At 33.2% G+C, this 25,281-nt stretch overlaps 2 protein-coding genes across 2 annotated transcripts; one reads left to right on the top strand and one right to left on the bottom strand.

The window, feature by feature from the left end:
- The first annotated feature begins 3,926 nt into the window (after positions 1-3,926).
- On the top strand, positions 3,927-4,841 carry LOC114760625 (uncharacterized). The gene is made up of 2 exons (XM_028949898.1): positions 3,927-4,359; positions 4,566-4,841. Exons 1-2 carry the CDS (start codon positions 4,159-4,161, stop codon positions 4,839-4,841), a joined length of 477 nt encoding a protein of 158 aa, XP_028805731.1. The 5' UTR covers positions 3,927-4,158.
- A 14,987-nt stretch (positions 4,842-19,828) lies between these two features.
- On the bottom strand, positions 19,829-24,101 carry LOC114760617 (2-(3-amino-3-carboxypropyl)histidine synthase subunit 1-like). The gene is made up of 2 exons (XM_028949890.1): positions 23,995-24,101; positions 19,829-21,533 (listed from the first exon to the last, which is right to left on the bottom strand). The coding sequence occupies exon 2, from the start codon at positions 21,426-21,428 to the stop codon at positions 20,043-20,045; it is 1,386 nt and encodes a 461-aa protein (XP_028805723.1). The 5' UTR covers positions 21,429-21,533; positions 23,995-24,101; the 3' UTR covers positions 19,829-20,042.
- Positions 24,102-25,281: the final 1,180 nt, after the last annotated feature.

Raw genomic sequence — 25,281 nt, forward strand, 5'->3', positions numbered from 1 at the left:
AGCATTGATGAATAGCAGGGGTGAGACATAAAATCCCAGTAACTAAAAATTAATTTATGACATATATAAGTAGGATGACAAGTTGGTGAACTAGTGTTTAAATATAATTTAAATAATAAATAAAGTTTTAATAGATATAACCATATGAAAGGAGCATACCTCACCATCCACAACCCAATTCATACAAAAGTATACATACACAACAACATAATGAAATATATCCTCCCATCACCATACTCCTTCTTATGACTCCCTGATAAGGACCTGGGCTTTCTGTACTGAGTAACCCAGCCAAAGGTCACCCCACTCATGTCAAGCAACAGGCCGCCTTCTATATTTACACAGCCCAAAAATGGATTATGGTATAAGAGGTGTTTACCTAAAAGCTTGTTCTCAATTTCAAACCAGGGAAAAGAAAGAACTACAGGGGTTTAACAAAAAAAAAAAAAAGCCAAACACTATGATCAATAGTGTAGGCATGCTGCGCAGGCTTCAAAAACAATTATTCTTCATATATCAAAATCTCAACCTCTACATCTAGACCCCATGCATAATTACAATATAAATGAAAAATATCACAATTCTTAAAATTAAGATGATATAATTCCAAACAAAGTATAGCACATTTTTATTTTATTTAATAACAAAATATTAGTATACCAAATTCAGCACGTGAAAACATAATTTTCAGTAAAATACAACTCAAGCATAATTAAATCAACATAATTCCCACTTCATTAGAATTTGTCATATAAGAAAATACATATTTTATTCATAGACATACTTTCATAAATTAATTTGAGAAGATAAAAGCATAGTAAACATCTTGCAATCCAAAGCATGTATATAAAATAAATTAACCCTAGTTATCTCTATTCCAAGCTTAACCTCATAGTTTGAGAAATAAGAGCACAAATTATAAATTCCGAGATACAAGATAATATACAAATAATATAGATACAATTTAATATACATGGAAATAAATAACTTAAATTATATAGGACTTATTATTATTAATATATTTACATATATTTACTACCCAAAAATTCTTATTTCAAATAAAAATTTTCCTCTACCCAAATAACTCATTCAAATTATATATATAACTGTTTTTTTTATCTAATATTGTAAAGTTCTTAATTTATAACTTAATTTTCAGCTTCAGAATTTTCTAATAACATATCCTTAACCTATTTCAAATTTTAAACTGATTAAAATCTTAATAATATATTAAATAACCTAAATAAATTATTTAAATTAAATTTAATCAGTAAAAATATTCTATATATCTTGAATAATACATTTTCAACTAAAATTTAGTTTAAAATTCTCAAAAAATAAATAAATACATATAAACTGATTATATATCAAATAACCCAAATAAATTATTTTACTTAATTTTAATCGGTATAAATATGATATATATCATAAATGACAGATTTTTTAACAAAATAAATTTTATTTTAAATACCAAAAGTAACAAATGGACAAATTTAAACCGATTAAAAGTAACTACTTATTTACTTCTAAATTTCTATAGTCATCTATTGTCAAAACTCAATATTTACTCTATACCCAAATTACAAAATTTTCTCTAAATATTATAATGATATTACTAATATAAAGCTCTAATTATATATGAAAATATTTATGAAGAAAATTTAATAGAAAGAAATGTTTTTATATACTTAATGATCTTTAAAGCTTGTATTACCTTTTAAATTGCTAACACTTTCCTGCCTTTCTCTTGATCCCTCTTTCGGCACCTATCACTCTCTTTCTCTTCTTTGCTAATACCTCCCTCCTCCATTTATCTTTCTAACTTCAACCGTTCTCCCCTATTTTTCCTTCTTTCGTTAATACACCTCCCGTGTTTCTTCCTTCAGTAAATGACTTCCCTCCAATATTATTCTTATTCTTAAATGTTCTCACCATTCCACCTAATTCAGTGGAAAATGTGTATTTTTTTCACTTTCTCTTTTTTAGATAAAATATTATTATTTTACATTATTTAATTATTTTCTTTTGAAATAATAATGTTTTTTTTTAAGATTTTGCAATATGCCCTCTCATTACCAAGGTAACGAAAGTGGGACAGGCTATGAAATAATGATTGGAAGGTTAGTGATTTAATTATGATTAAATTTGGGTCAACATAATCATAATTAAAATATTGTACTTTAATTAAAATATATGAAAATATTATAAAAGAACCTAACCCCTAAAAAAATAATACTTAAAATTAAAATTTACAAAACCTGCCAATTTTATGTCAATTCAAATTTAAATTTAACCTTTTGAAAGTTCTAGTTTTTGTCATTGAATTTCTCGTCGTTGCTTTTGCTATTAAGTTATTGAGAGAAACCATCATATCAGAGTAAATAACGTGGCGGTTGACATGGACCTCTTAAACTTCAGGTCAATTACTGTTTGAGTCTAAGAAATTAGAGTAATATACATTAGTTATTTTTTTTATTTCATTTATAAACTACATATAATCCAACAAAACAAAGTTATTCAAGCATAACTCTAATGGACTGTTATTACTTTTTTGAAACTCAAAATGACAGGGTTTGACCGTAAACTCTTGATTAAACTCGCTTAAAAACTGGTTTATTGGCTCGCAAGGTTAACTAAACAACTGTGTTTAATACCATGATACTCTTCTAGTTTTATTTATAGGGCAAAAAAAGATATTTTTTCCCTATTTATAGAATATTAAGAGAAATTTTTTTGCCTAGATATACAATTTTACCTTTTAGTTATTATTATGTTAACTTTATTTACATAAGGTATAATATGTATTAAATAGGGATACATTTACATTTATAGTTATATTGTGTAAAGGCGAAAATCTTAGTGAAAAAGGGAATTCCAGTATAATAACTCGCATGAGTTGAAAAGTTGTTAAATTTTAAGTGAAAGTTAACAAAATTTAAGATTTTTTTTAATCTGTATAAAAGATATTAGAAGTGAGTTATAAATAGCATAAGAGGAGTAATTCATTAGTCATCAAACAAATTTAGTTAGAAGGACACAAGGAATTTATTCCCCCCTCGTGCCTCTAAGCATATTAATATATGCAATAGGCTTAGATTGTCGTGACTTCACATCTAATTATGAATCTCTCCACTTCAATGGAAACCATTTATCTGTCTATAATTTGGAATTAAAGATGGGATTTTTTTTTTCTCAACTAAAAGATAAAGGTTTTAAATAGTTCTCATGATAACAATAGATATTAAAGGATTTTCATGCTAATAATATATGATTGGCAAGATTATTTTATAAAAAAAAAAACTCATTTATTATAAATAATTACTTTAATTAATTTTTTAATATTTATAAATTAATTATTTAATTTTTATATTAAGAAGCAGAGCAGAAAAAGTTAAGAAATAGCCCGCCATGTTCATTTGCCATGACCAGTCTCTCTCTCTCTCTCCCGCCGTCCCCCCCTGGGTTTTTTGGAATTTTTTGGACTGGCTGGTGGGGACGGTCTGAAAAATACCCATCCAGGGTGATTTTACAACCAGCTTAAAGAATGTTTGACTTTTTTGCCCTTATCTGGTCTGATTTTAGACACGGTTTGAGAGCCATCTTTACCGGGTTTAGAAAGTCATTTTAGTACTAGCAAGTGATTGATCGCTAATTAGCTGTATTTATATTTTCTTGCTTGGAGCTTGTACGTGAACCATCTTATATCATAACTGAATTACACTCAAGGTTTTTTATATTTAATAATATAAAAAAAACAAAGTGATCAATCTTTAAAAACAATTTGGTTTTGATCAGCATCGTTTTGGAAAAAGTTGATTATTTATTTTGCAAATTTTAATTTTCGGGATCCTGAATCTTATTGAGAAGGGACGATGCACAATTAAGGGAAATAAAACAAATAAAACCTTAACTAACTCCATCAAATTATAAAATTTGGCATAGAAATACATCAAGAAATCAAACTCGTCCATATTATTCACCTATAACAAATGTTATCGCATACATCATCACAAGAAGAAATACCCTATGAGATATTCATTTTATTTTAAACCCTATTATTCGTGAAAGTATCGAATACAAACAGAAATAATGAATATAAAAGTATCATTGAAACAATTCAAATTAGATTAAGAACAATCTTCGAAACTTTATGAAATAATGACTAGTAGCCATGAGAGGGAGGAGGAGGTGATTTATAATAGTAACTTGGAGGAGGAGGAGATGATGGAGGAGGTGGAGACTGGTAGATGTACGGCGGAGGGGGGGAGGGAGAAGGAGGAGGCGGAGACTTGTAGTAATATGGAGGAGGTGGAGATGAGGATGGGGGTGGTGGAGATTTGTACACATATGGTGGAGGAGGTGATGGGGATGGTGGAGGTGGAGACTTGTAGATATAAGGAGGTGGTGGTGAAGGAGATGGTGGGGGTGGGGACTTGTAAATATATGGAGGAGGCAGTGATGGGGATGGGGGTGGTGGAGACTTGTACACATATCGTGGAGGAGGTGAAGGTGAAGGAGGAGGGGGAGATTTGTAATATATGGAGGTGGTGGTGATGGAGATGGAGGTGGGGGCGACTTGTACATGTATGGTGGAGGTGATGAAGGAGATGGTGGAGGTGGAGACTTGTAGTAATACGGGGGCGGTGGTGATGGAGATGGTGGAGGAGGTGATTTGTACACATATGGTGGAGGTGGCGATGGAGAAGGAGGAGGTGGAGACTTATAGTAATATGCAGGTGGAGACTTGTAATATGGAGGTGGTGGTGAATGAGAGGAGGAGGAGGCGATTTGTACGCATATGTGGAGGTGGTGATGGAGATGGAGGAGGTGGTGACTTATAGTAATATGGAGGCAGTGGTGATGGAGAAGGCGGAGGCGGAGACTTGTAGTAATATGAAGGTTGGGGTGAAGAAGCTGGTGGAGGTGGAGAATAAGGGTCATAATCAGCACTAACACTATTGATAGCAACTAGGCAAATTGCCGTTGCGAGTATGATTTGAGGCCACTGCCTTGGCTTCATTACTTCCCATGATCTTCTTCTCTCTAGCTATCTCCAACTCTCTCTCTCTCTAATTTGCTTGGTGATCTAACATGGATTATCCAACCCTTTATATAGTTATAGCACTTGACCGTGGCTACCAAAATTTATTATAATTTAATGCATTAATTAATTAATTAATCCTTGGCACTAATGCTTCAAAGGCTGAACAAGGCGGTTTCAATATGAAGCAGCTTCCTTGTTATTTCATAGTACGTGTACTTCCTATTATGTAAAGTACCACTTAAAATGTTTAATATAAGGTCTAGCTAATTAATTTGAAAAAATTAAAGAAGCTAAATAAATTATTTAATTATGAAAAATGTTACATGATCTTTTTAAAATATTTTGTATGTGTATTATTAGATTATATATCAGTTTATTAGACAAATTAGTTTGAAAAAAATAATAAATATAAATGTTTTAAGATGATTTATTTTTTTATTAATTTTTTAAATTAGTTTACAGGTCTTCTATTAGGCACGGGAGGTAAAATTTAAAATTGAGAATATGGTTCTGATTGTGTGGATTATTTCCAAGGATGTGTGGGCCATATGGACAAAGTCAATGGAAGGAGTTGGTGTGGACACACATGGTGGGATTATTTAGAGGGAATATGATGGTAAAAAGAGCGTGTGGGGGAGAATACGTCTTCTGATCTTTTCATCATAATATATTAATTCAATTTAAAAGATGTAACCTAATTATTACTCTTCTGGTCATTAATATAAGACATAATTGTTGAATTAATTTTGGATCTCTCTCAATCAAAATCAGTAGAAGAGGGAGAAATGATATTAAAAAAATGATTATGGTATTTTAAGAAAAATATGTCATATTTCTTATAATTAACTAATTTACCTAACTTCTTTAATCTAATCAAATTAGTTAAAAAATATTTATATTAAGAACCGGGGAGTATAATAATCAGTCAAATGGGAAACAGGCATAATAATTCTAATGTGAAATCTCCTCCTCTAGATTTTCTTATGCTGTTTACTTTCTTCCAAATGGCATATATTTTATGAATTATATTTTATTAATGGACCCAACATTTCATCCACTTCGTATACACAGTCAATTCGATTCGATATATAAAATACAAATAAAAAAATTACCTGAATAAAAAATTTAGTTGAAATTAGCTAAAAATTACCGAAGCTGGACTCTCATGTATACTTTATGTCCTCATCTGACATGAAGGGCTGAATCCAGATAGTTTATCCATTGATCAACCTTTTATATTGTTTGAATAAATTAAATTTATCTTTTTATTTAAAAAAATGGCTCAACTTATTATACAGGGAGAATTGCTATAAAACTCTAAATAAGAAATATAATTATTAAAAATTTCAATAACAATAAAACGGCATATAATAACAAGGTCTAGAATTTAAAAAATAGCTTCTTACTTTATTATTAAAAAAATTTTAATAATTATTTTTTCCTTAAAAGCTGCTCATTGGAATTCTCTCCGCTACATAAAAACCAAACCATGGTTTCAGAAGTGCTTTTACGGATTACGAAGTAAATATGTGGAAGAAATTACCTCGTTTTGCGGAAAAGTGCTTCTGAAACCATGGTTTTGGGTTTTCCAAACACCCCCTTTGGCTAAGGAGACGACACAGTCATCTAGTCCCAGGCATAATTTAGTTTTGTTTTTTTTAATTGTTGTTTTGCCATCAGTACCACCTGTTTATCATAGTTGGACATTTTTTAATCATTATGATGATTTTTTTATTTATTAGATTAATTACATCTTTCAAATTGAAGTTGCTTGTTTTAATTTTTAATATTCCTGCACGTAATTAAAGATGTGTGTCTTTACAATATGCAAATTTTGAATTTCAATTTTTCCAACCAACTTTTCCTTCCCATATAATGATTTTGACAACATTTTGGATATATAGATAATCCAATTCTATTTATAAGTCACTCTTAATATGTTTTGTAAGAATTAAGAAAAACTTTAAATTTTATCAACTCTGTCTTAAAATTTATCAACTTTTCAACTTTTTTTTTTCTTTGTAATAAACAACTCCACCCCTAATAAATATTTTTATTTTTTATTAAATTTTTTTCTATTAATCGCATATGTTAAACAATGTTTCTATTAATGTGAGTCATGATTAAATATGATAATTTAGAAAACTCAATGCATATTTATTATCAATAATAACTAATTTAATTGATTTTATTAATATCCCTAAATTAATTATTTAACTTGTGTATTTAAAATCAAACTTCGTTTATAATTATTAGACCAAGTTTTGCATATGGCGACATCTTCTTTGTTCTCTATAATAATTAATGTGAACACACAAACACGGTCGTCTATTGTTTAGCCATTGCACACGTTTCAACTGCTCATATAACACGTTGTTGTGTTAAAACATTGCTGTGTAAAGTATATTTGGTGTCGGCACCAAACTTTCTCTGACTTTTTTTTACACGGTGCAGGAAAAATACTCCTTCAATTATTCTTGAATGGGACAATACTTTATTATAAATAAGGATATACTATAATACTAGTATTAATAAATCTGTGCAGATAAAAAGGTTAATTAAAATTAGCTAATGCTGGTCAAATTTTAAAAGTTTGTCTTTCAAAAAAAAAATCATCGATTATAACGAACTGTTTAGATTGGATAGGGAATCACTGTCCGAATAGCTACAAATGCTGAGATTGGAAAATATTTGTAGCGCTTTTTGGCAATGAAGCGCTTCTAATATTTGAAACCAATTCTCCTGCCATGTAAAGCCAACTGTTCACGTCACAATTTTGTAGCAGTTGCATGCAAAATCACTATTAGTGTCATTGGTCCTGTTTGACAGAGTGGTGGAAATCTCCTATAAGTATATTTCACGTAAGCCGAAATAAAACTCTTCTCACATAATTGTCTCGTATTTCGTAAATCACTATTAAAAAGTAGCTTATAAACTACTTATAAGCTGATTCAAACGGACCCATTATGAGGCCAGGTATTGCAGATTTATCATCGTTGGATGCAAAACCGTAACAAATGCTTACATTAGTTAAAATTGTGATAAGATAACTGCAGCAAAAGAAAAACAATTTTTTTTTTTGTAGCGAGTTGAAAAAAAATTCTTCCTAAAATGAATTGCATACATCGAATTAAATTGTTGCAAATTTAAGAGTCTCATTTACAAATAAGGCATTTAAGTTTCAACTGTAACTCTTAATTTACAATTAGTATTCCTATTTAATTTGCAATTGTTTGGATGGATATTTTATAAACAAGATTTATGGAAACGATATGTCACTACAAGAAAATGTTGAATTAGCAGCGGAACATTTCTAGCGGTTCAACTAAAACCGCTAGAAATTCCAACATTTCTAGCGGTTTTAAGAAACTGCTGCAAATTACCGACGGTTTGACCATTGCCCGCATATTTCTAGCGGTTATCACCTAACCGCTAGAAATTCAGAGCTAGAAAATTTCTCGGGTTTTGGCGGGAACTTGGCGCCAAAATTGTACTGTTTATTTTCTAGCGGTTCAGGCCAATAAACCGCTAGATACGGAAAATTTCTAGCGGTTGATACATGAACCGCTAGAAAGGTTTTAATTTCCTGAGGAGTTTTTATGTTACCGTTGCAATGCAGAGAAACCGAGAGAATTTCTAGCGGTTCATGTAAAAACTGCTAGAAATTGCTAGCGGTTTTTACATGAACCGCTAGAAATATCTGTAAATTCCCGAGGTGCTGTGACCGTTAGCCTTTTGTAGCGGTTTTTACATAAACCGCTAGAAATGCTCGACCTATATATACCCCTCCCTCACTTTCACTTCTTCAATCGTTCAGGAAGCGAAGCTCTGCTGAATTTTCTCCACAAAATATATTCGAGTTCTGGTTTAGTTGCAGGTCTTTATTTTCAGGTAAAAGTAGTAATTTATTGATAGATAATTTTTATTTTTATGTTTTATTTTATTTAATTTATTATGTTGTGGCTTATAAATAATTTTTCTTTTTATTTTATTTATAAATAATTACTATTTGTTGTTATTAGGATGAGTCGTCGGCTAGGGAAGGACCCAGTTGATCCTGAAAGAGCTGGACCCAGTGAGGTTCATCATGATGCTGGTGAGCCATTCCCCAGCATTCATGACTACGATCTCAGCGAGGAGGATATCCTCAGTTTTATGGAGCAGGATGATATTGAGCGGACTGAGGAGGCTCATTTTACTGGGGATGAGCAATCCCATGCTGATGCTGATGCTGCTGACGAGGAGGAGGAGGAGGAGCAAGATCAGGGGAATGAGAATCCCCAGGCTGCGCAGCGTCCTGCTCCCAGATGTCAGGCTGGTTTTGAGGTGGAATTTGTCAGTAAGTATTTATTTAACTTTTTTAAATTTTGATAAGTATTTAATTTATATAGAAATTGTATTAATTCATTGATATATAATTTATTTCTTAATTAAATTTTGCAGACACTGAGGGGAACAGGTCCTATAGGAGGCTGACAACCAGATAGCTGTCTATGATGACGAGCGGACGAGTGGTTGTGCCTTTACAATATGCAAATTTTGAATTTCAATTTTTCCAACCAACTTTTCCTTCCCATATAACGATTTCTACAAGATTTTCGACATATAGATAGTCCAAGTATATTTATAAGTCACTCATAATATGTTTTGTAAGAATTAACAAAAACTTTAAATCGTATTAACTTTGTCTTAAAATTTATTAACTTTTCAACTTTTTTTTTTTGTCATAAACAACTTCACCCCTAATAAATATTTTTACTTTTTCTTAAATTTTTTCTATTAATCGCATTTGTTAAACAACGTTTCTATTAATGTGAGTCATGACTAAATATGATAATTTAGAAAACTCAATGCATATTTATTATCAATAATTACTAATTTAATTGATTTTATTAATATCCCTAAATTAATTATTTAACTTGTATATTCAAAATCAAACTTCGTTTAGAATTATTAGAGCAAATTTTGCATATGGCGACATCTTCTTTGTTCTCTATAATAATTAATGTGAACACACAAACACGGTCGTATATTGTTTAGCCATTGCACACGTTTCAACTGCTCATATAACACGTTGTTGTGTTAAAACATTGCTGTGTAAAGTATATTTGGTGTCGGCACCAAACTTTCTCTGACTTTTTTTACACGGTGCAGGAAAAATACTCCTTCAATTATTCTTGAATGGGACAATACTTTATTATAAATAAGGATATACTATAATACTAGTATTAATAAATCTGTGCAGATAAAAAGGTTAATTAAAATGAGCTAATGCTTGTCAAATTTTAAAAGTTTGTCTTTCAAAAAAAAAAATCATCGATTATAACGACTTGTTTAGATTGGATAGGGAATCACTGTCCGAATAGCTACAAATGTTGAGATTGGAAAATATTTGCAGCGGTTTGATCAGAACCATTAAAAATATAATTTGATTTTGTAGTGGTTCTAACGAACCGCTGTAAAATCAAACTGTTGTTTTATTAGTAGCGCTTTTTGGCAATGAAGCGCTTCTAATATTTGAAACCAATTCTCCTGCCATGCAATGCCAATTGTTCACATCACAATTTTGTAGTATTTGCATGCAAAATCACTATAAGTGTCGTTACACACTTGTCATTGGTCCCGTTTGACAAAGTTGTGAAAATCTCCTATAAGCATGTTTCACCTAAGCCGAAACAAAACTCTTCTCACATACTTATCTCGTATTTCGTAAATTACTATTAAAAAACAGCTTATAAGTTACTTATAAGCTGTTTCAAACAGGTCCATTATTGCATATTTGTCGTCATTGGATGCAAAACCGTAACAAATGCTTATATTAGTTAAAATTGCGATAAAATAACTGTAGCAAAGGAAAAACAATTTTTTTTGTAGCGAGTTGAAAAAAAAATTTCTTCCTAAAATGAATTGCATATATCGAATTAAGTAGTTGCAAATTTAAGAGGCTCATTTACAAATAAGGCATTTAAGTTTCAACTGTAACTCTTAATTTACAATTAGTATTCCTATTTAATTTGCAATTGTTTGGATGGATATTTTATAAACAAGATTTATGGGCATGATATGCAAGGAGGGTCTTATATAAGAACAGTAAAAAAAATGTCTTATACGCCATCTGTTCAACCTTTGCTGTAAAACCATATTAATAACTATAGTCCTCAGACTAAGAAAATTAATTAAAATTAGTTAGATATAAACAAATTTTACAGGCGAGAATATCCTTTTAATATGAGTCACAAGTGTTTTATTGAGTTTTATAAGGAGTTTGTATTAAAGACCAATACATGTGGTCTTATAAATAAAATTCATCAAAATAGCAAAGATTGGAATTGGAGGGATATCACATGGAGGGAAAAAAAAATCTTAATGGTCACAAGTGTTTTTTTTATTTAATTTTAGATTTTCGAAATTAAAACCCTAATACCATCCTTTATATATGGAAATAATTACAAGGAATCGCATTTTGGAAAGTTCATATTTTATCAAAGCAAAATTCAAATATTATTATCATAATGATGAGGATAAATTAGATCCATCAGTGCTTAAGCTGTGAAACTGTTTTGCATCAATTCGACAATTTATTTAAGGTATTCGTAAATTTTTTATTTAAAAATATTATGCTTAACCCTATGATTTTGACAATTTTTGAAAAATATAGATATTTCCTTTCCTAACTTCTTACTAATAATACCATATTATTTTTTCAGTTTTTTCTCACTCTTAATTATTAGAAAATAAATAGAAATCGGGACAATTACTTTTGGTAAGATATTTACATCTCTAAAGTTTTCTTTATTACCCGACCTCCCAAAATTAAAAAGATAATAAGGAATCGAATTTTAGATCAGTCTGTGGCTCTGTGCTTTCACTTCCTTTTTGTTTCCAAATTTTCCAAACCTTAATCACATAGAGTGATTAAATTTAAAAAAAAAGTCAAAATAAATTATTCCTTTTCCATGTTTTTAATACTAATACTTTTGTCTCCTATTAATCATTACAAAATACTGAAATAGCTCGAAAATCAGAACAATTAATTTTAGCACAGATTTTCATCATAAATTAATCTCGAATTTGAGACAGAAAATATTCAATTTATTCTTTTCCTTCCTTTTTATTTTCAAATTTTCCAACTGTGATCATAGTGTGTTTAAAAAAGTCAACTACATCCTAATCTTGTTTTTAATTTTATAAGAACCATATATATATATATATATATATATATATTATATGCATCCTAATCTATACGGAACCAACCAAAAAAAAACTTAACGAATCTGCCTTAAAAAGTGCACAAATAATAATAAAATACCTAGGGGTGAGTATTCGGTTTTTTGGTTCGGTTATCGGTGATAACCGAACTAACCGAATAACCGAATAGAGTAAATTTTAAAAACCGAACCGAAACCGATTAACCGAACTAACTGAAACCGAATTAACCGAAAATTTCGGTTCGGTTAACCGATTAACCGAAATATATAAATATGAAAAATGATTTTAAATTAAAAATAATAATAAAACATAATTACAACTATTAATTAATAAATATTTCATGATTCAATGTGATTTATTATAATAATATTTGTTATAACCATATTTATTGAATATAAATATATTAAAAAAGTTCACATATACCCACATATATATTTATTATAATAATATTTATTAAATATAAATATATGATATATTTATTTCGGTTATTCGGTTATAACCGAAATTTTTTTCTACTAACCGAACCGAACACCGAAACCGAATTATTTAAAAAATAAAAACCGAATATATAACCGAAAACCGAAATAACCGAACCGAAAAACCGAAATTCAATTCGGTTCGGTTCGGTTTTCGGTTACGGTTCGGTTTTGCTCACCCCTAAAAATACCCCTTCAAACTTTTTATCAAGTTTTTTCTCCTAAGAAAACAATTTATTTCTGAATTTTGAAAATGCATCACTTTCAGACCATCATTAAAGAAAAAGGAGGATATTAAAATACACCAAGTAAAATTAATCTTAACTCCTATGCTGATGCTTCGGTCTTACATCTCCTTTGTTTTAAGTCTGATCATAGGCCTCTATTAATGCGAATAGGAGCCAAAAAGAGGAGAAACACCAGGCCGGAATATACTTTCAGGTTTGCGGATTAATGCGAATGGGAGAAGACGGAGAAATAAAATTGAAGCCCTTAAGAATGACAATGAGGAATGGGTTTTTGATACAGAGCAAATCAAAGGTATAGCTCTATTCTTCTATCAAAACCTATTCTGTGATGACAGCTCTGTTGATTGTTGGGTCCCTGGTCATTTCTCCTTTCCTCTTTTGGATGAGGACCCCTCGCACATCTTGAGAGGTGGTATTATGAGAAATGAAATCAAACAGACAATTTTTCAGATGGGGGCACTAAAATCACCAGGACCGAATGGTTTTAATGCTTTATTTTTTCGAAGCCAGTGGGAGTTTATTGGCCATACTGTTTCCAAGTATGTGCAAGAAGCTTTTATAGATCCTTCTACTATTCAGGATATAAATAACACCTTGATGGTGCTTATCACAAAAAAGGACCATCCTGAGACTATAAGGGACTTTAGGCCGAAAAGCCTATGTAATCTTATCTACAATGCTATTACTAAGGTGGTGTGGCCAACAAGATTAAAGGAATTCTGCTTGCCACTATTTCTTCGAACCAGTGTAGTTTTGTTCTTGGAAGATCAGGGCCAGTCAAACAATGTGATTATAGCCTAAGAAGTTATTCATTCAATGTGGAATATGAAAAAGAAAAAAGGCTTTATGGCTATAAAAATTAATCTTGAGAAGGCTTACAACCGCCTACGATGGGATTTTATTGAACATTGCCTCAACGAGATCAATCTCCCCTTAGCTCTCTTGAGGGTCATTAAATGCTGTGTCTATTCCCTAGTAATGCAAATCCTCTGGGAAGCAAGACTCAAAGATTCTCCCTGTCGCATGGCATACACCAAGGTGACCATATTTCCCCTTATCTATTTGTTATTTGTATTGAAAAGCTTGCTCATTTGATTCTGGAGAAAATTCATCTTAAGAAATAGAGGCTAATTAGGCTAACCAAAGACGGCTAGCCTATTTCTCATCTATTCTTTGTAGATGATCTGATCCTTTTTGCTGAAGCATCATTAGATCAAGTAGATGTGATTAAAAGATGCTTGAATACGGGTTAGAAAGTTAGCCAAAATAAAACTCGAGTCTTCTTTTCGAGCAACATGAGTCATACCCATATTGCACAACTGAGCTAGAATTTGGGCTTTCTCAACACTTTAGATCTCGATAAATATATGGGGGTCCACTTCATCACGAACAAGTCACAAAGAGCAGATACTAGTATGTGGTGGATATGGTTAAAACATGATTGACTAATTGGAAGGTGAATGCCATCTCCTTTACCAAGCAGCACACCCTTATTACTTCAGTAGTTCAAGCCATCCCCTTGTATCCCATGCAAACTTGCGCACTACCTATGACTACTTTTGATGAACTTGAGAAAAATACGAGAAGCTTTCTCTAGGGTTTGAGCAATGAAAAGAAAAAGGTCCACTTGGTAGCTCGAGATGAGGTGTGCAAAGAAAAAAGAAAAGGAGGTTTGGGTACACGACATGCGAGATTACAAATAAAGTTTTTATGATGAAGGCAGGATGTGGCCTGATAAAACAACAAGACTTTTGTGGGTAAAAGTATGAAAGGGCATTAAGGAGAACTAGGAACAAGTCTACCAAGGTTTTGAGAGAGTCCTTAACAGACGAGGTGATGAGGATGTTAGGTGGAAACATGAGAAGCATGGTCATTTCTCTCTTAAGTCAGCATACACTATGCTAAAGGGGGAGAGCTCTGCCGATAATCCAACTTGGCAATGCCTTTGGAAGCTTGGCATACCTTAAAGGTGTAAATCATTTTTGTAGCTCACCCTACATAACAAGCTTCTCACTAATGAGGCTTGTTAAGGTAGAGGGATTAATGTGGCAGTTGAGTGCACTGGTGTCATCAAAGTATCAAAAACTCACTCCACGTCTTACATGACTGTCCTAAAATCAAGACGTTATGGCTATCTCTCATTAAGCCCAGCTGCAAAACGCGATGTTTTTGAGGGAACATTTCAAATTAGTGCTACATGAATTTAAAGGAATACATGGGAAATGGATGGGCCCAATGGCAAGAATTATTTGCGATCACCTGCTGGCTTGTATGGAAGAGACGAAATGAAAAAGTGTTTGATGATAAAGGTAGTAATGCTTGTATAAATAATTTAGTTTGAAGACGTGAGAATTAAAGAAAAAGACCATTTTCTGTGAACTGATTATTTTCAACAATCTGTGAATGGATAAAAAATATACTTGAGGTTGATTTGCTAGAACGCAATACTACGAAGATCAAGCATGGAGGGAGTACGAGGACTCTGGTGGTTGGAGGAAGTGACATGCACTCTTTCAAGGATACACTGAAGGGGGATACTGTTCGATTGGAAGCATAAGCCTAGGAATGAGATGATGCTCAATTTCTGGAATCGATCCGATCTGAAATCAAAGTAGTTAAACATCAGAGAGGTAAGATTCTTATTCCAGAGTTTATCTTGACAGAGAGGGCTCTTGATAAGATTCGCAAACCTTTCTAGTTGAGCCTTATTGCTAAGGTGTGAGGAAGGAGATTTAGTTTGAGGATGATGATCGATCAACTTCAGAGAATGTGGGCTAAGGTGGGTTCTATTGAGGTTACATATCTGTCAAATGATCTTTTTATAGTCAATTTCTCAGCTATTGATGATTATGAGCTTGCTGTTTTAGGGGAGACTTGGATGATTTCTAATTCTTATGTTACTGTGAGGAAATAGAAGCCTAATTTTGATCCTAGAACTACTGCCATTAAGGAAGTATTAGTTTGGATCAGATTCCCTGATATGCCTCTGGAGTACTATGAGGAAGAGATTTTAGAAGCTATGGGAAATGAGGTAGGAGTAACGGTGAAGGTTGATATGCCGACCTCATTAAGATCTAAAGGAGGATATACAAGGGTAGAAGTTTAGGTGGACCTTAATAAGCCTTTGCTGCCAACCTACATTCTGGATAATCAAGAAAGGTCAATTGTTTATGAGGATCTGAATTTGTTGTGCTATAATTGTGGGAGGTACGACCATAGAGAGAAGGAATGTAAGGAGGAAAAGGAATATGATGTAGAAGTTGGGGAGATGGTTATGGGGGAGGAGCATGGTAGAGTGTATAAGATGTATGGTGAGTGGACTACTAGGCAAGGGAACAGAAGACCTAGAAGGTTTAGTGCAGTTACTGGAAAGGGTGCCTTGAAGTAGGGTATGAATGGTTGAAGATTTGGGGAGTTGGCTGATCTAGAGGAGGAGGAGAATAATAATGAGGGCACTGTTATGGTTAATAGGGTACAAGAGTAGAGGCCTTCTAACGTTAAAGAATGGACTAAAAGGAAAGGCAAATCAGTAGACTCAAAAGTGTTATCACAAGATATAGTGCCAAAAAATGAGCATGATAAGAAACTAAAAATGTCTCAAGAAGGGATTTCCTCCTCGGGCGAGCTATTGATTGTTCAGAAAAAGCATGAATCCCAGATTGTTCTGGCTGATAGAAACCTAGATGACCTACAAACTGATTTGAATGTAGTTATGACAGGGAGAGAAGTTCTTTGTGAACTTGACTCAAATATAATCTCTGAGACCTTTGAAGTTGCTAAGGAAACGAGGCTCCTTAGGGGGATTGATGCAAGTAGACCACCTGATAGGGAGGAGGGAATTGGGACTATGATGAGGGTTGGAGGAAAGCAAGGTGAAATAGAGGAGCAGGGCCAATTGGGGGAGGTGGCCACAATGCATCTTGATTGAGTTTCCCTCTTCTTGTCATTTTTTTAATGATTATGAATCAAAAAATTATGATATGGAATTGTCGAGGTGCTGGTAGTTTCAAGTTTAGTAGAAATTTAAAAATGGTAGTGGATGATAAAAGACTTGATATAGCAGGTTTACTGGAGACACGAGTAAACCAGCAAAGAGCAAAAGTTTTGTTCTAGAAGATGGGGTTTTAGAAGTAGATCACGATCCCTGGCCTTAGCTTTTCTGGAGGAATATGGATTGCTTGGAGGGACTTTAAGGTATTAATTGATCTTGTTTCACAGGATCATCAATTTGCTCACCTGTCTATTAAGTACATTGGGGAGGAGGCTTGGTTCTCACTGTGGCCTATGTTAGTCCAAGGGAAAAGGAGAAGAAGTTGTTTTGGGAAAGTATGGAGGTTTTGGCAAGAGATATGAGGGAACTTTAGGCTATGATAGGTGATTTGAATGACATAAAGGGAGAAGTACATAAGAAGGGAGGGGCTCCTATTAATTTCAATAGATGCAAAACCTTGAATGACAAAATTTATCTGTGTAACTTAATGAAAATTGGTGACTGGGGACATCGTTTTACTTGAAAAGGGCCTGTTTTACCAAGCTATGAGAGAATTTTTGAAAAACTATCCTATAAAGGTAACCCTCGCAGACTATCTCAACCCTTTAACTTGATTCATAGCAATATTTGGCGGCTTGCTTGTGTGACTTCCATGACAAATACAGACCATGGAAGAGATCTAGTTGATAGATAATCTACAAGAGGCTACTTTACATTTGTATGGGCTAACTTAGTAATATGGAGAAGCAAGAAATAAACTGTTGTATCAAGAGGTTGTGCTGAAGCATAACTAAGGGCCTTAGCAAATAGAGTATGCGAAGGAATATGGTTAACTAGAGTCTTAATAGAATTGAAGATTGCAACAGACTCACCTACAAAGTTGTGGTATGATAGCAAATTAGCTTTACGAATGGTCCACAAGCCAGTTCATCATGATAGAACCAAGCATGTGGATATTGATAGGCATTTCATAAAAGAAAAAGTTGAAACGAAGATAATAGATTTGAATTTTATACGTTCAAACCTACAAGTGGCAGATGTACTCACTAAACCACTTGATCGAGGCCAATTCAAGTTCTTCAGAAGCAAGTTGGGTATGAAGGATATCTACTCACCAGCTTAAGGGGTTGGCATCGAACTCTAATGGTCTTTGGGCCCAATACCCTATGCTTAATCCTAGGTTTAGACCTAGTTAACCTAGTTATCTCTTCTACCACAATCTAAGTTTAGTTACAGATTTAGTATGTTTTAATTTTTGAATTTGATTATCCTACTATTTTGGCTAGGATATCTCTCAAATATTTCTCTCCCTAGCTTTTCCATGTATGTAGTTTTTTCCTATTTATTCCGTTATAACATTCTGATGAAATATAATTGAGAATTATCATTCAAACCTTCACATACATAATTTGTTAATAAATAAAAAAGAATATTACTCCTCGAGTCCTAAATGTAAAGCCAATTTTATAGTATAATTTACACTATAAAATGTCCAATTTCTGTATAGCCTAAATATGAAAACTTTAATGAACGCAAGGTTGCGAGTTTGACACTCCTCGTGTTTAGCAAATGGACTGTAGGCTTAAAGCAGTGACTACTTTGTTCACTACTTCTAGGAGATGCTTCACAACAAGAGTGAATTCTTGAATGAACTCAAACCATCTAGCATGCTTGCAACTTAAATGTGGTTGAGGATTGATACACCCAAGTGCTTAATGGTCTGAATACAAGATAGATTGTTGAGGAAGGAGGTAATGAAGCTTTTAATAGATTATTATTATGTTTGGGTTAGATTGCAATGAAGAAAACCTCACGAAACAACTAAACAAAAGCAAGAAATGAGGTTTTGGAGGTTTCTGTATGGTGTCATATGACAAAATAGGGGAGCATGCAGAGTACATGCACAACGAGCTTTGCCGATATGTACGGCAATGAATAGCAAAATTCACGGGTTTGGCAAGATTCTTCCATGCACATTTGATGGATGTTTTGGTTAAGTTATTAGAGATCTAGAAAGGGATGTTTTGGCCCTAACACTATGAAAATAGAGTATGGGGTCTTTTTGGGCAAGTTTTTCTTGGTTTTCTAACAACAAAAGTAGCTCAGGAGTATGTAAAGCCTTATTCTAATACCATACTTGCTCTAATACCAAACTAATGTAATACACACACATTAAGATAGATGCAAACTAAATGCAGAATTTGAAGAAAGGTAGAAACAAAAATGGGAGAAGGGAGAGGTTGGAACAGAATGGTGGGGGAATAGAGCTTAAAACTTGGAGGGGGAAGGAGCAAACTAAATTCTCATAAATATATTAGTATTTATTACATGTGAGTATTACAAGTGAAAGCTATATGTGTGTGTGTAGAAAGAGACTTTCTTCCCATGAAAAAATGCTTCTTTCCTTCCAATAAAAGAAAAATCTAAATACAACTTGCAACTAAAGGCAACATGCAGTTAACAATGACTTGCCAATGGCAGATACAAAAATAAATTTAAGTTTCTTTCTCAAAAAGTAAACTTAATACAATTAAAAACTCAGAAAGCAAAGTTATCTGGAATAAAATCTTAGGTCAGAAGTTTGATTTTGATTGTAATTTTAGAGTATTAGTACCTACTATAAATTAAAAGTATATTACCATGATAAACTAAAAATCAATCATCTTTAAGAATTTGAACTGTTTGTACGGCCCCAATAAAAGTAACAACAAACTCATGTTTCCGAGTGTTTCACCCCTATCCATGACCTTGTTTAAGGCTCAATACACCTTCCCCTTTTGTGTTTATCAAAATAGCGAACTGCAGTTTTCCCCTTTAAATGTATTATGGCGCCCACAAAGATGAAATTCACTCAAGAAGCAAATCTAATGGCAACTAATAAACAACTAACATTACATCATAATCCGACGTCCTTAACAAATTAAAAACTGTTATACACTGTCTGATACGTAGAAAAGTGCTTTCCAGACCAAAAAAAAAAAAGAATAAGAAATTCAATTATTTCATTTTTTTTTTCCTAGGTGCATTTCCCACGTCCTTTTTCAAATACACTTTTCCACATGCCAAACATTACATTAAGAGTTAGTCCTAACAGAAATAGAAGGCACAGTAATCACCCTTCTTGCGGGACGAGAAGATTTCTTCAAATAAGAGGAATTCCATTCCCCACCGTCTTGTGCATAATAATCCATTGGATATTCTCCACCAAAATCTTCCTTTGCATCTGCACAGTCACAGTCACTGCATGATGAATCACTCTTCAAACAACCTGAATCACTTTCAAAACCCTGATTTTTCACCACAGTTTTCTCCCACCAACCAGGTATAATTCCTAATGCAATTTCTGCCTCAAAAGGAGTCAAAACTGGTTTTGCAAAAGCATCTCCCCAGTCAATTGATAATCGAGGACAAGCAATCTGAATCCATGCATCTATTGAGTCTTCAAACAGAGAGATCCTCCCTGGACTTAGCTCTGACATTAAAACCACTGTATAATTGAAGCATTTCTCCCTCATCTTCTTTTCCAGTCTCTCTAAAATCTTTGGATTCCCTTGCCTACCTAAGGTTCCCAGAACTACACCCCAATTCTGAGCCTCCCTTGATTTCACAATTGCACTCTTCCTCGATTGTTTCATACCGACATGATCGTATTCCTCCAGAAACAATTTCCCTGAATATGGGTCATATCTGAAAGTCTTAATTTTAGGATTTGCTATCATGAATGCCTCGAGGTGAAATCTTCCATCAGCTACAAACACTCCCACAGTTTCACCCTCACTACCAAATGAATTTGACACAACCTTTGGTGCTGTGCAGCCAAGAACCTCACCAGCTGAAAGTGGCTTGGATTGTGGAATCAAAACTTTAAACCCATATTTCTCTAATTCAGGTTTTGCTACCCTAATTGCTGAAGCAAACTGTATTGTACCAGCAAGGACAAGGTTTTTGCCACTGGATTGAAGATTTAGTCTGATAGTATCAATCATGTGATCAACATTGATTTTAATATCAACAAAGATGTAAAGGCAGGGAATTGTAGTGGAATCAATGGGTACAAGGCAACTGTGACCATAATGTATCAGGAGATCAGCGCCAAGTGCTTTAGCAGACAAGTCATCTACACAACAAGCTCCATAGGTAACATCGCCAAGAATAAAGCATTGAGAGACACCAGCAAAAGTAGAAAAGATATCAGAGAGGACAAGGGAGTACATGAGAAGGCCCTCAGGAAATTGTAGGGCAATTTGCTTGGCTCCAGTTGACTTCACACGCCAAACACATTTGTGCACCTCAAAATTGTAGTTTGAGGGGAGAAGTGATATGGCAGCATTGAGAGCTGAGTCATTTAAGATCGAATCTGGGATTTGGCTTTTCACAAAACGCTTTGGCGTGGGCTTTGCCCTAGTAGGGTTAGGTTCTTGAGATGGATGGCAAATTTGCTTGGGTTGCTCCAACTCCATGAATGAGCGAGCTGCAATAAAAACTGTTTTCAACAATTGAACCCTCACACTTCTGTCAACTCTTTAAATACCTTGATATGTTTGAATTGCACTGCTTTTCTAGGTCTGCATGTCATTATGAGAATTGAGAAATCATCACAAACTTGGACTTGCAAATCAAAACCAAGAAATATTTTGAAATTGAACTATAGAGGAAAGAACTTCTAATAGCAGAAATAAAATAGAAGGCTGAAGAAACAAGAAAATTACATGGAACAAGTATGGTTAGTTCATAGAAGATTGTGCTTACTAGATAAAAATGAAGACCAGCCTTAACATTGGCAAAATCTTGAGAAAAAAAATGAATATGGAAAGATATCCTTCTAATATGGTGCATGGGGACTAGTCATATATTTCACCAAACAAACTATTTTGCGTGATATAGAATAAAGATAGGAAAGAGAGAAAATAGAGGAAATAGAGAGGGAATAAAGGAGATAGAAAGAATAGAGGGAGAGAAGGAGAGAAGAGAAAGAAAGGGAGAAGAGGCGAGAGAGTGTTTCACTAGACCATGGTTATAGTTGACAGTCAGATTAAGGATGCTTCATATCACAATTCTATTCTCTTGTATAGGCAGGGGCTAATAATGACTAAGTATCATGACCAACTAACCGCCTCTTAACCCACAAACACAACTTCCTATTAATCCCCTATCTAACCAACCTTCCGTTATTTATTACACAACAGCCTCCTGCTTGCCTTATGCTAAAGCCATCATCTAACTTTGGAAATAATCCAGATACCAATTTATGTCTGATAAACTCAATCATTGATTGACACATCATCGTATCTAGGCTTTAATCTAATTTTTTTCTCTAGCCTAGATTATTCAATTTATTTATTAATTATGACTGAAGAACAAAAGGACAGTAGACAAGAAGTCCAGTGAAATTCATATTCATCATTCCAATCTAACAAAATACATCCAAAGATTTTGAGTGTTAAACCAAATATTGCATAATGAAATTTTAACCGCAAGTTCTCTAGAAGTTTACACTTTCAATTAGCAGCAAAAATCTAATGCATTGGTTGGATACTAACTTCCATTGTGAACTGAACATATATAATTTAGAAAAACAATAATGAAGAAAATATCAAATGTTGCTTAATGCAAAGAAATAATTGCCAAAGGTAGAAGTTCTCAAAAATCCAAGTCAAGATGTGCTCAAAGTAAATGAACAATTTACCAATATTCTATAGCAGACACCACAAGCTTCATTTTTACAATTTAGCAAAGTGGACAAATTACATGTCACTCATGTCAGACCATTAAAAATAATCCTCCATGCAAACTAATTAATCTGAGAAGGCCTTAGCGCCTTGGTTATATTACTTGACTGATTATGGTCACATCTAAACCCATTGCTCCTTCAATTCCCACGGTTTCTCTCATACTGCCAATGGTGATGCCATACAGAATTGTGATCATCCCAAAGGTCTTCTAAAATTTCACAATGTTTTAAAAGGTCTACAAGGAAGTACTCAGGCATTCCTGTCACGAGGACTTACAAAAAGCTGATGATTTCCTATGGCACCCATGAATTGATTATCTATTAAGACATTCTCCATTATAGGAACCCCTTCAATTTTATCATCTCCTTGACTTTTAGGAATCCCCGCTAGACAAAATTAATCAGTACCTCGTGTTATTTACATTCAAATGCTACAGAAAATATTATGAATAAAAGTACCAAATAAAAAATTAAAAAAATCCTATCTCCTTAATGTCTGCTGACGACCGACACTTTTCTACCCTGTTTCAAGTTTGAAATTCAGCAAAGGAAACTTTTGAAATAGGCCCAATAAGTTGCAGCAATCAGGCATATTAGTTATAGCAATGGAAGGTAGAGGAAATTAAATAGAAATAGATTAACAAACAAGGAGAGAAATGCAGAAACCAGAATGAATAATAGACTCCTTACCCAAATTTTCAATATAGAAGAGCAAATAACCCTTATTTCGTCCAAACATCTCATGGTAACTAAAGCATAAATCATAACCCTTATCATACTCATATGTAGTCTACCAATCATAGCTCTTCAAGAACCAAATTGACTTCCCAAGTCCATAATCTGGTCTATGATCCTTTAAATCATATCTAGATATTCATTTAAACTTTAATTCCTCTCCTACACAATCTCACGAACACCTTGCGTGCACTTAAAAAAATCAAGTTATAAAATTCAACTCACTTTTCTACGAAACAATTTCAATTCTCCACATTAGGTCACCATGTCCCCTAATTACTTTCAGAACAACATTTAACTTAAAGATAAACAGAACCCATGTTCTCCTTCTCTTGCAACAACCAATATTTCAACGAAAGTGGCTACTCAAATAAACTACTTCCATAACATTGTAGTTCAAAGAATCCCAATTTCATTCTCATCTCGGATGATCAATTGCAGGGGAAAGAGTGCCTTAATCTCTCACACATATATCACCACACAATTAGAAAGAGAAATCAAGATATGCTACACACACCCTCACCACAAAACAGTAAAGAAGGAGAGGAGTTCAAGCTTACCTCGCACACCGAGCGTCTCGCAGAAACAAGGAAGGAGGATGATGGAAAACGCAGACGCCTGAAAAAGAAGAAAGAAAGCTCCAATGGTCTCACCGTCTGAGCACTGCAGCCGCGAGCCAAAGATGATACATGAATAAATAGAAATAATGGGAAATATCAATTACCTTTCGCCAAGCAAAAACTAAAGATGATTACGTCATCCTGTGAACAAGTGCTTTAAGCCGTAGATTAATAATTAATTTTGCTGGTCAAAAAAATAATTAATTTATATAATTATTATATGGGCAAAACTTAGGTCAAATTATTACTTATATTTATTCTATCAATATTTTTTCAATCACATTTATTATTTTAGTACTATTAGTTGCTAAAATGTATACGTGCAATCGTATTATTTTTTATAATTCAAATTAGGATTTATAAATTTTTATGTGAACACTTACTACTTTATTATTATTAGTTGTTAAAATATGTATGTGCATTTGCAAGTTCACTTACTATTTTGTATTAGTTAATTAATAAAATGCATATAGGCACTTATAAATTTACCTATAAACCTGACATAAGTTTTATTCTTATTCTAATTACACATTAATATATAAGGTATTTGAATAATTACTTAGTCACATATAATTAAAGTTTCTGGCTACCACTTAAGTTTCCCCACTAATAATCCATAATTAAGCATTTGAATATTAATTCATATATTTTCTAAATTTAACCCCAAGCCCTAATTCTTAAACTTTGCTCTACTCCCAAAAATAATACATTTATTAAAAAGCTATTGTTGCATAGAAAAATATTTATGAATACAATTTTATGATTAGGAAGGGTTCTGAGTCCAAATCAAGCTCAAAAGTCAAGTTCTTACCTTCTAAAGGACAGACATGCTCTCTGTTGTTCGAAAATGGAGAAAACAGTGCGGAAAAAGAGAAACTGGAAGATGTTTCAGCATTTTGCAAATTAAAATACAAGGGAGTGTGGCTGTGAGCCAATGGATAATTGGTTGGGCCCCATTTGTATATGTTATTTACTTCACGTTTTTTCAAACTAGGAAAAGCCACCAGCACATTTTAAGTGTAGCAGGATCACCCGATCCCTTACAAGATAGTGAACTAATGTTCGAATTTCCTATGAGAAGAGTGCCCACCTTTCTCTAATAATACCCCGAAGCTACTAAACAAAAAGAGTTTTTCAAGCCATTGAGGGTAGGTTAAACCAGGTATGTTGACAGTTAAATGAAATCATGTCATGGATTTTGTCCTTGGGAAGCAGTTTTTTGTTTTC

Source organism: Neltuma alba, unplaced genomic scaffold (assembly GCF_004799145.2).
Source record: "Neltuma alba isolate B1F8T4 unplaced genomic scaffold, ASM479914v2 tig00011005_pilon, whole genome shotgun sequence".
Classification (NCBI taxonomy): Eukaryota; Viridiplantae; Streptophyta; class Magnoliopsida; order Fabales; family Fabaceae; genus Neltuma; species Neltuma alba.